The sequence below is a fragment of the Chelonoidis abingdonii genome, chromosome 2, assembly GCF_003597395.2.
Source record: "Chelonoidis abingdonii isolate Lonesome George chromosome 2, CheloAbing_2.0, whole genome shotgun sequence".
Taxonomy (NCBI): domain Eukaryota; kingdom Metazoa; phylum Chordata; order Testudines; family Testudinidae; genus Chelonoidis; species Chelonoidis abingdonii.
Window position 1 is genome coordinate 165,427,042 of NC_133770.1, and position 15,866 is coordinate 165,442,907.

At 47.9% G+C, this 15,866-nt stretch overlaps 1 protein-coding gene across 1 annotated transcript; it reads right to left on the reverse strand.

Moving 5' to 3' along the window:
* Nucleotides 1-4,357: 4,357 nt before the first annotated feature.
* ADRB3 (adrenoceptor beta 3) lies at nt 4,358-13,646 on the reverse strand. Its single transcript, XM_032786904.2, has 3 exons — nt 11,911-13,646; nt 9,386-9,452; nt 4,358-7,822 (listed from the first exon to the last, which is right to left on the reverse strand). Exons 1-2 carry the CDS (start codon nt 13,212-13,214, stop codon nt 9,419-9,421), a joined length of 1,338 nt encoding a protein of 445 aa, XP_032642795.1. The 5' UTR covers nt 13,215-13,646; the 3' UTR covers nt 4,358-7,822; nt 9,386-9,418.
* Between the last annotated feature and the right edge of the window lie 2,220 nt (nt 13,647-15,866).

Below are 15,866 nucleotides of genomic sequence, written 5' to 3' on the forward strand. Positions count from 1 at the left end.
GCAACAGATTTAACAGAAGAGGTTGGGTTCACTTTCTTAACATGGGCTCATTTGAACTGCCCAGAACCTATGAGCATTTCTACAGCCTCTAGAATACTGCTCAGCACTTACATTGCACTTTACACCCTCCCAGCATGACACTAGCCAGAGCTAGTGAATCCAAGTAACTCTAACTGACTACGGGAAACCCACTTCAGGTGCTGGAAATTCAGCTACTAAAGGAAGAGAAAAACTAGGACAAATTGAGAATATCAGACACATATAACCACATGGATTTCATCCCCTGACATTAAGTTAGAATTAGGATGGAAAGTATTCTCTAAACCCTGAGTTTGTAAAAGACTTGCACCAGCAATATGCTCACAATCAAGATTAGCTCCCCTCCTAAGCTGTAAAGTAAGGGGGGGCAGGGAAAGAGCTGGGCTGTCCTGTGCCAATTACAAATGAAGGGTAGGTGAGATGGGGAGCTCTCCAAACAGAAGAGCAATAGGAAATGCAGATGGAAAACACACCCTCTGTGAGTGCACCTGTCTGAGGGTGAAATTCATTATACATAGCTCACCAGTATTCCTTACTCTAGTGCAGCAGGAGGAGATTTTCACCACATCTGGGTGATGATTGAGAACTAGCAAACAGTAATTAAAATCAGAGACTTTAGGGCAGTAGGGTGACCATATTTCCCAAAGGAAAAATGGGACACTGTGTGGGGCTAGCCCAAGCGCTCCTCCAAGGGCCCCCCATCCCCATGCAGGGCTGGCCTGGATTGCTCCCCTGAGCCCAGCCAGCCCCCCTCCCCCATTAGGGTGGGGCTGGTGTTGCTGTGTGCCTGCCCCCTGCCTCAGCTCTGCCACTCACTCCCCACACACCACTTTTTGACAAAAGTGGGCATTTCTTCCATTTGCCAGCTGATCAAGCTACTGCAAATGCTTATGCGCATGATTAGCTGCACACAGCCAAGTCACTCCACCGAAGTAAATGGAAAAGCTCAGAGTACATAAAGTTAAGCATATGCATAAATTTTGCAATGACACAGGGGCCCGATACAAACCTCACTGAAGTCAATGGTAATCTTTCCACTGACTTCCTTGGGCTTTGGATCAGGTCCCAGAAGCAACAGCAGCTTCTAAAACAGCTAGAACATCTCTATTATAATACCTAATAAACAGAACTGACACATATTGCAGGGTGATTGATTTCACCTATGTCTCTAAAGAGCTTTCTCAGCCTCCCCATTCTGATGCCAGAAACTCACATGCTTTGCTTTGATCCTTAGGGGGCTTGCTAAGAAGTTTTATTATTGCAGTTGTGATAGGTTCAGATCCTCAGCTGGTGTCAATCAGCGTCACTCCATTGGTTTCAGTGGAGTGACACCGAGAGACACAGGTTGAGGATTAGACCCTTAGAGAGCTGGTGAGGTTTCTTACATTCTGAAGCTCATGATCAGGTTTGGGGGATAAATTATTAGCAGTTGTTTCTATATGAGTCAGTAAAGGTGATTCTTAATAACACCCCAGGAACTCTGCAGATCCATTGAATTGAGTAAAGGGGGAAAAACAGGTGAATCTGAATATTTGAACTTAAAACTAAAAATAAAATTGAACCTGTTGTTCCAATGCTTTGTATTTGTTGTTTGCCAATTTCAATCTCACAAAATATTAAAAATAAAATATGCCAAGAAACAATGACAATTTAAAAAAAACAAATACCCCTCATTATCCACATTAGAATTCACAGATCAGTCCAGTTGGTTCTCTATTAAAACTCCCATGTTTGGTGTGATGGAGTTCTTCCCTTGTGCCAGTAGGTGGTGCTGGGAATCTCTGCATTGCTTTCTTAAAAGGGGAGATGTTCCTTTTGAGCTGCCTACACTAACTATAGAATCAAAAAAATGAAGGGCTTGTTCTCAGTAGCTACTGATGTGGTGCTCTGCTCTTGTTCAGTGATGATAACAGTCGGCTGCGTGCGTGTTCCCTCTGTGTGCTGCCCTGGTTCTGCACAGATAGCTGACACAGCAAACCCTAAGAGAACCCCCAGAGACCACAGACTCTAGTAAGGTACGAAGGAAACCAAGCCAGGTTTATTGTCAAACGAAGCTCTGTAATAGTTTCCTATAGACTCTACAGGGCATACTACGAATATGTGCTCCCTGGCAGCAGACACAGCTAAGTCAGTGGTGGGACACTCCACTACCCCTAGGCTGGACAAAGATGCGCACTCCGGGACCTACTTTTATACAGTTACAGGACAGATTACTCATCCCTACTGACATATTGAAGTACAGCCCTTGGATTCATTGGGGGCTGTATTCTTCTTTGATCATGTTGTTTCAAACAGATCTATCCATCATGCTGTCCTTTTGACCCTGTCTTTAAGATGCACCTGCTTCTAGCAGCCCTCTTCTTGCCAACTTCTGTGAGTGAGGCCTGCCTCTGGCTCACAGCCCAGCTTTTGCTTAGCGGAGCCTGGAAGTACTTTGGTTTAGGCTTTAGGCCTCAGACTGGGCCTCTGACAAAAGTTTGTTTCTGGGCCTCATTTTACTACAGGACTCAGACCTCAAGAGGTTACCTAGTCCACCCCCTTGCATGGACGCAAGACCAAGTATACCTAGCCCATCCCTGACAGGTGTCTGTCTCACCTGTTCTTAAAAACCTCCAACGAGGGGATTCCATAACCTCCCTTAGTAACTGATTCCAGCACTTCATTATCTTTGGAGTTAGCAAGTTTTTCCTAAACTCTAACCTCAATCTCCTTGCTGCAGATTAAGCTGATTACTACTTCACTTACCCCTGGTGGACATGGAGACCAGGCAAAATACAGCCCCATGGAAGCTACCAACAATGTCTTGAATGACAAACGTTGTCCAGCTAATGCCTTCTGAACACCTGCTAGAAGCAGCATGCTAAAGAACCTCCCTGATGAACTGGCTCTTACCCATCTCTGCTGTGGACATCTCTCTCCTTTTTTTATTAATTGCTATGAACATTTGTATGGCAAGAGGATTTTTACTGCTAACAAGCTCATTGTTTTTCAGGGCAGGCTAACCCCACAGTAACTTCAAACTCTGCATGCTTTGATTGTTGGAGGCTGCAGGATTTTTGACAAGTTTCATTTTTAAGAGTCTCCTTTCATCTTGGCCCCAGCAGTAGGAGAGAGCTTATCACCTCACTTCCATGCATATTGGCCAAGGTTTCTTCTGCCTATTCAACATTTGCTCCTCAGGTTTTTCCCCAATCTGATGTCTCAAATAATCTTTTGTTTGTGGCATTGCTTCCAGTTGCTGTGGAAATCGTTATAACTGCCTGTTCTCTCTTAGCACTCTAAAGTGTTTATTGTGCTTGGGCTGCTCTGAGGTCCGAAGAGAAGAAAAACTCTGATATCAAACCCAGAATGTCAGGCCTGGCCAGGCAGTTTGTTAAAGTTGTGCCAATCATACATGCTCTATGGGTCTGCACTACCAACCCTGGCTAACGAAGGCAAAGTAAGCATTAATCTGGGGTCTCAAGCACAAGTTTAAGCACTTGTCAAAATCTTAAAGCCTAATGAGAAACGGTGGTCTCTGGCCTGGAAGTACATCCATGCACAGAGCTCTGTTGATTTCACATGAGCCCAAGGATCCTGCTCTCTACTGGAAAGCATGGATCTCTCTAGACTGCTTTACTACGGAGCCTCCTAGAGTTGCAACCACTGCTTGTGGAAATCTCTCTGGGCCAAAAGGGGTTGCCTGCCCTGAAGTGTGAATTACATTGAAAAACACTGAGTTCCTGGAAAAAACACCTCCTTTACTGCAAAACGGGGAGCTGGTTTCAAAGGTATAAATAAGTTAGGTACCCAGTTCCCACTGAAAACTGATGAGGGCTCGTCTACACTTGAAATGCTACAGCAGCACTGCTGTCATCCTTCAGTGTAGACACTACCTACTGAAGGGGTTCTCCCCTTGGCGTAGGTACTCCACCGCCCCAAGAGGTGGTAGCTAGGTTGACAGAAGAATTCTCACTTCAGAACAATGTAGTTATGCCACTGTAAATTCCCAGTGTAAACCAGCCCTGAGAGTTGGGTGTCGAACTGCCCTTTATGCCTTGGAAAATCTCCCTTTTCCAGGGCTGGCATTTGTGTCCTCTTGCACTGGACAGCTATACTAATCACCTCTGTGCTTACCTGTTGAATCCCATATCTGATATCAGCGAAGCCACCATAGGAGACAGAAATTGTGCTACTTCAGTGGAATCTAACCACTGGAGCTATGTTGTTCCCAAAGCATAGACTGCTCCAAAGCCAGGTCTGAGAAGAACCGCAGATGGTTCTTCCTGTATAAAAGAAACACCTCAATACTCACATGTTTTTAGGTATATATATTTATTTACAAATGACTGTTGGGAATTTTTGAAAGCTTATTTCACAAGAGGGGAAAATGACAATCACCATCATATTTACAACGCAAACATCCCAGAGAAAGATATAACAAGCTAGCAGGATATATGCACACCACCATAAACACAAGGGTACATTTGTACATAATGCTATTTACATTGGATAATGTGTACAATGTCTAAGTAGCTCTCATGCAGGATGGAGTCCAAGGGTTTGAGTCTCATTTACACTAAGACCACTTTTCACCACTCCAGCAGTGTAAAGTAGCCTTCAAGTGAGAGTAAATTAGCCACTCTGGGGCTCCTTTCCATGATTCCAGCGTTGTACCATGGGCGAAGTAAGCCTCAGGCCTCAAGTGCATACCCTGCTACTGCTTCAAGGAGCTGCAGACCTTCCAGCACTGTGATTTTGGCCTGTACAGTAGAACCTCAGAGTTATGAACACCTCGGGAATGGAGGCTGTTTGTAACTCTGAAACATTTGTAACTGAACAGAACGTTAGGGTTGTTCTTTCAAAAATTTGCAATGGAACATTGACTTCATACAGCTTTGAAACTTTACTATGCAGAAGAAAAATGCTGCTTTTGCTTTGTTTTATTAGTAGTTTACATTTAACACAGTGCTGTACTGTATTTGCTTTTTTTCTCTCTGCTGCTTCCTGACTGTGTACTTCCAGTTCCAAATGAGGTGTGTGGTTGGTCAGTCAGTTTGTAACTCTGAGGTTCTACTGGATTCACATTCAGGTGTATGGTTAGTATCTGTACGGCTATTCACGGAGACCTGCAATCACCATTTGGGGCTTGGGCCTGAAGACAGAGCTAGGATTCAGGTTCTCTGCCTTAGGGCCTGCACTGTGGCCTCCATGGGAGCTGGAACAGGCCCTGGTGCCCTGATTTTCAGAAGTGCTGAGTATCTGCAGCTCCCACTCAACTGGCTGGGAGTTGTGGGCATACAGAGCCTCTAAAGAAAGGCCCTTAGGCCCAGCTCCACAAAGGTATTTAGGCTCCTAACTCCCACTGGTTTCAGTAGAAGTTAGGTGACTATATCCCTTTGGGGATCTGAGCCTTAGAGATTGCAGGACCCATCTCAGAAACCAAGAGCAATATGAGGAGCCCTATTGGCCCAGTCCTACAAGGTGCTCTCTCCCAGGTGCTCTATGCCTGGCAGGGTCCAGCCCCAGGTGCACAGAACATAATGTAGTTACCACTTTATTGTTGGGTTGTTTCAGGGGCCCGGAGATTAGCTGGACTGTTGTTTCCTGTCCAAGTTAATATCTCCCTTGCTCAGTGTGTACTAGCAAGAGTAATACCTTTCGTCTTGGAAAATCCTAAAACGTTTTGCTAACCATATACACACAGCACAGCTAAAGTGCAGCTGCCTCTGGAGGGGAGGGCTATAGCTAACAGGTACATATCACATGCACAGATGGAGGAGGTGGAGGAGTTTGGCCAACCTCTGACTCTCACAAAAAGTGCCAAAGGAAGTTTTATGCCCAGGCAGAGCAAAGAGAATCTTGTCTTGTAAGGGTTCATCTAAAAAGACCTCCATGGAATTTCTATGTAACCCCTTTAGCAGGCACAGGGCTAGAGCTCCCTTGCAAGAGTCACACATGACATTCTAGGAAGTTCAGGCATTTCGAACCTGACACTAACACCACACTGTTCTCCCCTCCAGCACTGGTTGTAGCAAAGTGTTGATGTTTTTTAACCATCTACAGCCGATCCAATTTACTAATCAGTTTCCTTTGTGACATAAGAATATTGTTTAAAATATTTGAATTAGCATTTTTGTCCACATCCTTCCTGTGCTCAGAGGATCCCCACCCATTCGGAACTTATTTTCTCCTGATGCTAAGGAACAGATCCTATATTTAGGTGCCCAACTCCCATTGAAATTAATGGGAGTTAGGTGCCTAAGTACCTTTGAGGAGCTGGGGGTAAATATTTAATGACTTTCCAAGTCCCCTCCTCTAGTTTTCTCTTCTTTGCATTACTATTTGCTAAATGTATTACTGCAGGCTCACGCTGTAGCATTCAGGCCTTTAAAGGTCTGTCTACACTGCAGTTAAAAACTCCCGGCTGGCCCATGCTGGCTGACTCGGGTTAAGGGGCTGGTTTAATTGTGGTGTAGATGTTCAGGCTCTGGCTGCAGCCTTAGCTCAGGGACCCTTCCACCTTGCAGGGTCCTGGAGCCTGGGCTCCAGTCTGCACCTGCACTTCTACTCGACAATTAAACAGACCTAAGCCCAAACCCCATGAGTCGGGTCAGCTGGCCTGGGCCAGCGGCGGGTTTGTAATTGCAGTGTAGACACACCCTATGTTTTTCCCCAGGCCCAGCTCTGACTCTGCCCAAACTAGCAGCGATTTGGAGATTGAAATTGGACAGAAGATTGTGGAAAGGTCTCTTGTTTGTGAGAGGCCTTTCTTCCCTTCTGCCTGGGCCCCTGCAGTGAGTGGGTTCAGCCATGTTCTGTGCACGCATCTTCAGCAACATTTGGATCAGAAAAGGAAAATAAAAGTTCTGTCAACAGGTCACTCACATCTGATGCACCAAGTTAATGCTTCAAGGCAATAAATGTTCACACAGTCCATTACCTCAGCATCCTGGGCCCAATTCTGCCCAGGCTTACACCTTGTGTAGTCATTTACACCGGTGTATTCTTCTTTGGTAGCATTTTACATCCACTGCGCATAGCTGTAAATGACAGCACAAAGCACAGGGGAGGATCAGGCCCAGTGTATCAAAACCCTAGCACTTTCAGTGCCACATCCGATGTGAATCCATGTCTGGCTACCAAAGTCAAACTCCAGCTGCATTCTGAAGTACTGCTTCTGAGGTAGTAATTTCTCTTGCAATCTATACAGGAAACATCTTCATACCTTCTTCCCTTGGAGCATCTTTGAAGATTACACACACTGTTCACATTTAGGTTGGTCAGTTCTTCATCTAATTAGTGTCCTGAGCAGTACTGGAATTCAGCTGCCTAGTCCTGGAGAGGGAGGTCTCTTATATTGAGTCCAACTTCACATCACAAGAGGCACTGGGGCTGTTTCTAGACTTGACTCTAGCTAGCCATCACTAGAGATATTGAGGTCATAGTAAACTATCTAGGCTTAGCCCACTGGGACCCTGGTATAATTCCAACACTTGTCAAGGGCTTTTGCTGAGAACAACTAATGACAGCTCTTTCCTACACTTTTGCCATGCATACAGGAAAAATTGTTTTAAGAGATGCCTCTCCTATGTAACATTTTTCTTTAAGGCACAGTTTCCTCTACACTATGTCCAAGCCTGGAGAAACAGGCAGGAAATTAAAGTATGTGCGTTCAAAATACCTGAGTCAAAATCAAAAGTAAAAAGACTGTGGATCTACATGTCTAATTCCTTTTTTCAGGTGGATAGTAGCTGGAACACAAGCCAAGATCAACAGCCCAGTAGAGGGCTTTGACACATTCCTGGAAGAAAGGAAGAGAAAGAATTGACTGTGGTTTGAAAGAAGAATAGTGAATGAATTCTGAACAAAAATGATTTATAATATAAACCACTCTCAAGGTGTCAGCATCCTAGGCCCTGATGTAACAAAGCTCTTAAACACATGCTTAACTTTAAGCCCATGCTTAAGTCCCTTGAAGTTCAAATAAATGCATCATGTGGAACCAAAAGCATATACAATATAGTAACTCAAATGTGTTAGTAATATATAGAGTAACATAGCAATCACTGGGACTACTCACACACCTAAAGTTAAGCATGTGCTTAAGTGCTTTGTTGGATCAGGATCCATACCTTACACAGGAGCATGAAGAGCTGTATTGACACAATGGGGACCTGCACTTCCATTGAGCCTAGTTAGCTTGTAGCTGCTGCTAAGATAGGATGGGCAAACCTCAAATGGCTTGGCACCTTGGTTTCTGCACTTCTATTCTGGAAATATAATGGGAGCAGGTTTTTCCTGAAAGCTTCCTGGTACTTCCCAACTTCAAATGGACCAAGATACCTTTCTATATTCTGGTGACATTTCACTATCTCTACTCTCAACCCAGACACACTCCAGGAGACACAGGGGGCAGCACAAACAAATCAACCAAAAAAGTGAAGAGAATTTCTTCAAGTCTCAGAAAAGTTTCTCCTCCAGGTCACTTTTGGGGCAAATGTTTGGGGTGGTTTTCCTGAGAGCTTAAGGAATCAATAATGATCAAATAAGAAGCCCTCTGTACCTTCAACTATTAGTGTAACATTTGGACTGAATGATCTTCAAGGTTCTGAAATGTTTGTTTCTGATGTTTTTTTCCTAGTTTCCAGCCAGGAATACAAGCAGAGGTCCCAGCACTCTCCTGGGGAAGTCTGTTCAGAAGCCCCATTTTACACACTCAGGCAATTTGGAGAAAGAAGCATGGGAATTTTTTGACATTATCCAAACCCAAACTGTGAACTCCAGACATTTCCCAGTCACTGGTGCTGGTTTTATCCAAACTGACTTACAGAAATAAACACTTCTACAGTGCCTCCTATCCCAAAGGGTGCCAAAGAATTTTGGCCCAGAGCCTCAAAGGTATTAAGGCTCCTGACTTCCACAGATTTCAGTGAAGTTAGGCAGCTAAATAACTTTGAGGATCTAGGCCTTTGCCCATCCCTTCTTATTTTCTCTATTATCTTTATGTACTACGCCTTATTAGATAATGGTGTGATAATTCCACATGAAAGTGTAAACCAGTGACCCTGGATTAGAATCATATCTCACTAGCACAAACAACTTCAAAAGGAAATTCAGGGCTGTGGCTTCCTTGTCTAAATCATGTTTAAAGATGTTAAATTCCATTCACAAAGCTTAAATTGGTGACCGGATTTTCAAACAAGCTCAGCACATTGGGTGTATGTTTGGTACTGAGATCTATTGAAAACCTGATGTTGAGTGCAGGTGCACTTGGAAATCTAGCTCTGAGCTCTTCTGAAAATTTGATGCGGCTAGTAGTTGGAATATCACAACATTTTCCAGGTGATTAAAAATCTATACTTACACTCTTCTCTTTTTCCTTCCCTTTCAAGCACACTCAAGGACCTGCTTTTGCTTCATTGCAGGTAAATCTTAAAAAAAAAAAAAAGACAATAAATTAATAATCAGATCTTTTACAGGTAATTTCTGTCATTTACTTGTGCATGTTTATAATGGCCACATCAAGGGAATAGCCAGACAAACAAGTATGATGTATGGTGTCATTTGCTTCAAGATGCAAAAGAGTCTAGATGGAATCCTGAAGTCACTGGGAGTTTTGCCACTGATTTTAATGGGACCGAGATTTCACCTGTCTTGAAAACTTTGAGAAATTGTATCTGGTGTGATGTGTTCTTCAGAGTAACTCTGCTTCATTTGTGCACATTTGTGCTCCAAAACAGACACACCATTTCTTCAAACTAACAAGCACTCAGCTTTCTCTCACCTTTTAAATCTATCACAGCTACAGTCTCTCTGCTTTACTCACATGCATGAAACTGACTGCTTCTATGATAAATTAATCAGGGAGTATGTAATGGATTAATCCCTCCTTAAAACCCACTTCTTCTGTGAGGACTCTGCATTATGGCTTCACTCATCTCTTCATTCACAGTGCCTCTATGCCTTCGTGCCCTTGAAATGATGCCCCTTGTATTTCAGTTGTGTGATTCACACTGCAAAGTCTTCCAGCAGGCGCCTTGTATTTCTAGGGTGTTTCCCAAAGCACTGTGTTCTCTGGTGGTGCACTGCCAACACAGGACAGAATCCTGAAGCCCCCAGTCAGTCCATACACAGAGAGATGTCCCATTACAGCCAACTGCAGTTCTGCTTCACTAAGGACTAAATATAGTAATCAACATTTCCTGAATTTTGAGTTAGGCAAAACATGCCATTGAAAGTTCTATTGTTGATCAACAACCCTCCTCCCACCTATTTTTTCCAGTTAAATAATAACTGACAAGTGTTGTGTGCATGTATAGGGAGCAGGTTGACTGTCTATAAAGTTGCATGAAAACATTTGACAATTGAAACATTTTGATGAAATTTCAAAATGTTGCAAACTCAGTAAAAGTTTTCCAGAAAATCCCATGGAAGCATTTTAAACCAGTTCTAGGACTCAGTCGGGACTTCATGGTTTGTCCTGGAAATAAATAGTATTATTAATAAATAATAAAAGTAATTGTCAACAATCCCTATGAGCTTATGCTTTTAAAGCACCTTTGTTTTTTTAGGTCACTGATCAGAAATGGATAGCTAGCCTGTGAATGGCAGTGCACCCCCAGAGAACATGGTGCTTCGGAAAACACACAAGAAACACAACCCTTACATCAGAGTGAAACTAAAAACTTATTCCAGCGACAGCTCCAGAACTGAGCAAAGATACAATTGACGTTCCTGTTCTCTGCAAGAAGTTACTGGATGTTATTTATGTATAAAAGTGACCAAACTCCAATTTCTTCTGTTCTTTCTGAAGGAAAATCCTGATTTTTGTGTGTTTACACAGCTAATTTCACTTTTAGTAAAGTTTGTTGGAAAAACATAGAAAAATGTGATTTTTTTTTGTTATCACTGACATTTTATTTACCTGATCAATCTCCCAAAAGCTCTAATTTTAAAATAAAATGGGGACATTTCAAAATTTTGAAACAATTAGGCTACATTAGATTAGATTAGACTGAAAAACAACTACTAAGCAAATCAAACTGGAAGCAACGAAATATAGATCAAATGCAGGAATTTTAAAGACAGTACTTTTGAAAAGCCCCCTAGGTACCATTTGCCTTCAAAACCTTTACAAATCTGGCCTTCATTCCCTTCCAGATATTAGCTAATATCAGGGATTTCGCATACCAAATTAAATTTGGAGTTGACTAACTGGATTTAGATGTGGTTTTTCCAAGGTGTCTCTTTCCAAAGAGCAAGGTCACTATAACAGCACCAGTTGCTGGCCCAGGCATCTCTGCCAGCTCATCTGCTGCTGGCGGAAAACACTCTTTCCAACCGATGGATAAACAATCTCCTAGATAGCCTGCTGTTTGCATTGTCCCAGCAGACACTTGGATTAGCTAGGGAAAGGCATCCCCAGCGTGAAATGGAAATCTCAGCCTGCTTTAAAACAGCCAGTGACACTGCGCTGGTCTGGAAGTGTGGCAGAGCCTCTACAACCACAGCTTTGCAGCCAGAGTGACTGCTTACACCAGGTGTCAGACAACAGGCCAAATCTGGACCCATCAGAGGCTTTTGAACAGAAATCTTTTTATTTACTTATTATCTTTGTGGGTTTTTTTTTAATTTTCTCTGCAATCTGGAACTTGACTATACCTTGGCCAAGAAATTTGGACCTTGACAAAAAATAACCAACCACCCCTGGCTTAAACTCTTCCAGGAGTGGAGCCAGTTCTGTCTGAACCGTCCCCTGCCCCCCTGCCACACACACACTGTCCTGCTCCAAGCCTCAGCTTCCAGTACTTTGCCCTGACCTCCTGCGAAGCCAGGGGCTCGCCCCGGCCCAGCTCTAACCGTCCCCCCTTTGCAGGCTCTGATACCTACTCTTCCAGCTGCAGACACAGCGTGATCTGAGTGCCCTGCAGCTGGGCCTCCCTAAGAGGGCGCTGGGCATTGCCATGCCCATTGCTTTGGCGGTAGGAGAGGTTGTTCTCCTCAGTCCTGCTACTGGAGCGGCTGCTGCTGCTGCTGGTTCCCCCATCCTCCTCCTCCGCCTGCCCGGGCTGCTGCCCCTGCTCCACCGGCTTGCTGTCCGCAGGGGAGGCCTCCTGGGAAGCGAAGGCGCAGGGGCACCGGCTGAGGTCCCTGGAGACGGCGTGCAGCCGGCGGTCCGCGCTCCGCGGGCAGCAGAGCAGCTTCTTGAAGGCGCTCCTGAAGTCGGGGCTTCGGCAGTAGATGATGGGGTTGAAGGCGGAGTTGACGTAGCCCAGCCAGTTGAGGAAGAGGAAGACCTGGCCGGGAATGAGGGACCTGTAGAAGACCTTGACGATGTTGGCCACGAAGAAGGGCAGCCAGCAGAGGGTGAAGGTGCCCATGATGATGCCCAGGGTCTTGAGCGCCTTGTGCTCCCTCATGGCCATGAGGCGGGAGGGTCTCCTCCGGCGGGGGCCCTTGGCGCCGGGGCTGGGGGGCTCCTGGAGGAAGCGGACCTTGTCCCGCTCGATAAGGCTGATCTGCCGGCTGGCCACGGCGAAGACCCGCGCGTAGACGAAAAGCATGACCAGCAGCGGCACGTAGAAGGAGATGATGGAGGAGAGGATGGCGTAGGGCATGTTGGTGACGAAGTCGCAGCAGCGCGGGTTCTGGTAGCAGCGCAGCGCTTCCTCGTCCGCCCCGTCGCGCCACCAGTGGTTCATGATGGGCAGAAAGGAGACGAAGGCGGAGATGGCCCAGACCAGGCACACCACAGCCCGCGCCCGGCCCTTGGTCACCAGCGCCTCGTACTGCAGCGGCGAGGTGATGGCCAGGTACCGGTCCACGGCGATGGCGCACAGGGTCTCGATGCTGGCCGTGACGCACAGCACGTCCAGCGAGGTCCACAGCTCGCACACCGTGGTGCCGTAGGGCCAGTGGCCGCTCAGCACGATGGTGGCCCCCGGCGGCACCACCAGCAAGCCCATGATCAGGTCGGCGCAGGCCAGCGAGGTGACGAACACGTTGGTCATGGTCTGCAGGCGCGGCGTCTTGGCGATGGCCAGGATCACCAGCAGGTTGCCGGCCGCGATCACCAGCACCGTGAGGCTCAGGGCGGCCCCGATGGCCCACTGCTGGCTCAGGCTGCCTGCCCCCGTGCAGTTGGTGGTTGCGTCCCCCCAGGAGGTGGCGTTGCTCTCGGGCCAAGGAGCCATCTCCGCTGGAGAGCTCCGTGCGCGCCTCTCCGTGCGCCCCTGTCTCCGCCCGCTCTTGCTCCGCGGGGCGCCAGCTTTTAAGGGCAAAATCCCCGCAGCGCTCGGAGTTTCGGCTCCATACAGGGTGTGTGAGCAGCTTCTTGAGCCTGTGTCATCTCTCCGGGAGCACTGAAAAGGCTGCAGCAGGGGATGGGCTCCCCCCTACACACACCCTGGTGGCACTGCTCAGAGGAGGAGCCCTTAAAGGCACAGGACGCAGCTGGGCTGCCCCACTCGTAGGGTCGTTGAAAAAAAGAAAAGCAGCCCGCAACACGCCTATTTGCATCTCTCTTTCCGGGTCTGTTTCCTTCCCTTCTTTCTCTGCTGCCCCGCGGGGATTTTAAATATTGGAGTCCAACACTTGCCCCTTCCTTCCCCCGCACCTTCTCCTGTGGCTGAGAATTTAACTCGCCTGCTCCTGCGTCCCTTCCTCTCTCCACAGCCCCTTGCCTTTCCTCTGCTGCCCTGCTGTCTGCCCATTGCAGAGAGGACACTTTCAAGCAAGAGAAGAACCCGTGTGCCAGCGCAAGAGCAGGCTCTCTCCGCGGGTACTTTGCGCCTGGCAGATCTGCTCAGCACCACAACAGCTGCAAAACAAGCAAACTCCCTTTCCCCGGTGGGTTACCCCGGCAAATACAGCCCATCACATAAACTGCAACCGTCTGCCGGTCAAACACACAGATATAACCCCCCTCGCCCCCCACACACACGCACTAACGCTCCCGCCTTGTCAACGCAAATCGCACGTGTAGAGAAGAGGGAACAACCCGAGGACGCCAGGCACAGACACTGGGGCAGAGGTGATAACGATTGTCTCGAGCGAGAACGACACTTTTCTGCATTTGGCTCGAGGCGTTCATTCCCCTCTAGTCGTCGGAAAGTATCAGTTTCCTCCAGCGCTCCACCGAACACAACTCGGCTGAGCGCAAACCCTCGCCAAGGCGAAAAGGTGGGAGTCGGGGACAGCAAAACCGCTCCCCGGAAAGCGACATTCTCATTGCCTAGGAAGAAAGCGCGTCTGTCTTTCTGCTGCCTTCCCGGCTCTCACCTGCCGCCAGGGAGCGGTTTTCACACACAGCCTCGTGGGCACCGAGAGGGCATTGCGCCTCACCTCTCATCCCACTCCCAGTGGCGTTCGGCCACGTGCACTGCCAGCTCCACTGACAGACAAACGGGCCCATGAATCTCTTTTCTCTGCCTCTGCCGACTTGGCCGGGCGCTAGAACTTCGCGGGGAAGGTCCGAGACAGCGAATAACAGCAGAGTTCAGGACAAAACTACACCCGTTACGCACGTCCGAGAGGCTCGGCGGGCGAGCGAATTGTTCCTCCCAGGTGTGCAAGGGGAAGGGGCCAGAGGCCGGCTGGGGCGGGGGCCGTTCTCTTCTCTGCCGGGTGGGGGGCTTTTCACCTGGCAGGAATTAAACTATTACAGGAATTGCGCTGAGATAGCCCCAGCCCACAGGCCGTGTTATACAGGGGGGCCCTGGCTCCTAGAGACACGCGTCTGCGTTTCTCTGTTATTCTTGCGGGAAAGGAAACGCCCCTTCATTTCCGTGGCGGGCAGCCGCAGCTCTTAGGCTCCTCAGTCCCGGGGAATGGCCTGTTCCCGGGGCGCCCGCTCCAGCGCTGCGCTCTCTGCCTCAGCCGGTTCCCTGCTCTTCCCCACACAAGGACTGGCCCTAGATGCGGAGGCCACCGCCACGGGAATGTGTCCATTTGTCCCACCGAAGGCCCGCTCCGTCTGGTGCAGATGTTTCCATGCAGGGTCAGGAGCTCTGTGCCTGGCAGTCAGGGGTGCAGGCCACGGCTGGTCCCGAGTCAAGGGCGTTAGGACTGGACCGCTGTCTTCATCACTGTGCACTCGCTGGCTTTCATATAAAGTCCAACCGAGCCAATGGTTCATTGAGTAGCTGGAAGTGCTAAGGAGCCAGCTCCTGCCCTGGTTGCAGTGACCCATCATAGTTACTGTGCACAGATCATGTGGGTAGGGGGATGGTTCCCAGCCCCAGAAGGTGAGCACTCTCATACACCTGGACCAGTGTGGCCCTCTGCTGAGTTGGGAGGTCCTGGGTTAGCAGGCCAGGGTAGGGTGGAGCATGGAAAGGGACTGTGGAGAAGAGCAAGGGAAGCTCCAGAATGTCCCCAGAGCTGCCCCCCATAATTTTGGTACCGTCTCCAGCAACAGATGCTGTCCTTTGGTACACTATGAAGGGGAGGGATGCACCTGATCCAAAGCACATTGGACTCATTTCCTATTGAATATCAGGGTTGGAAGGGACCTCAAGAGATCATGGAGTCCAACCCCTCGCTCAAAGCAGGGCCAATCCCCAAGTGGCCCCCTCAAGGGTTGAGCTCACAACCCTCAGTTTAGCAGGCCAATGCTCAAACCACTGAGCTATCCCTCCCCCTCTCCCTGTTGCTGGAGACAGTACCAAAGTTATGGAGGGCAGCTCTGGGGACATTCTGGAGCTTCCCTTGCCCTTCTCCACAGTTTCTTTCCAGGCTCCACCCTATCTTGGCCTGCTAACCCAGGATCTCCCATCTCAGCACAGGGCCACACTGGTCCAGGTGTATGAGAGTGCTCACCTTCTGGTGCTGGGAGCCATCTCCCT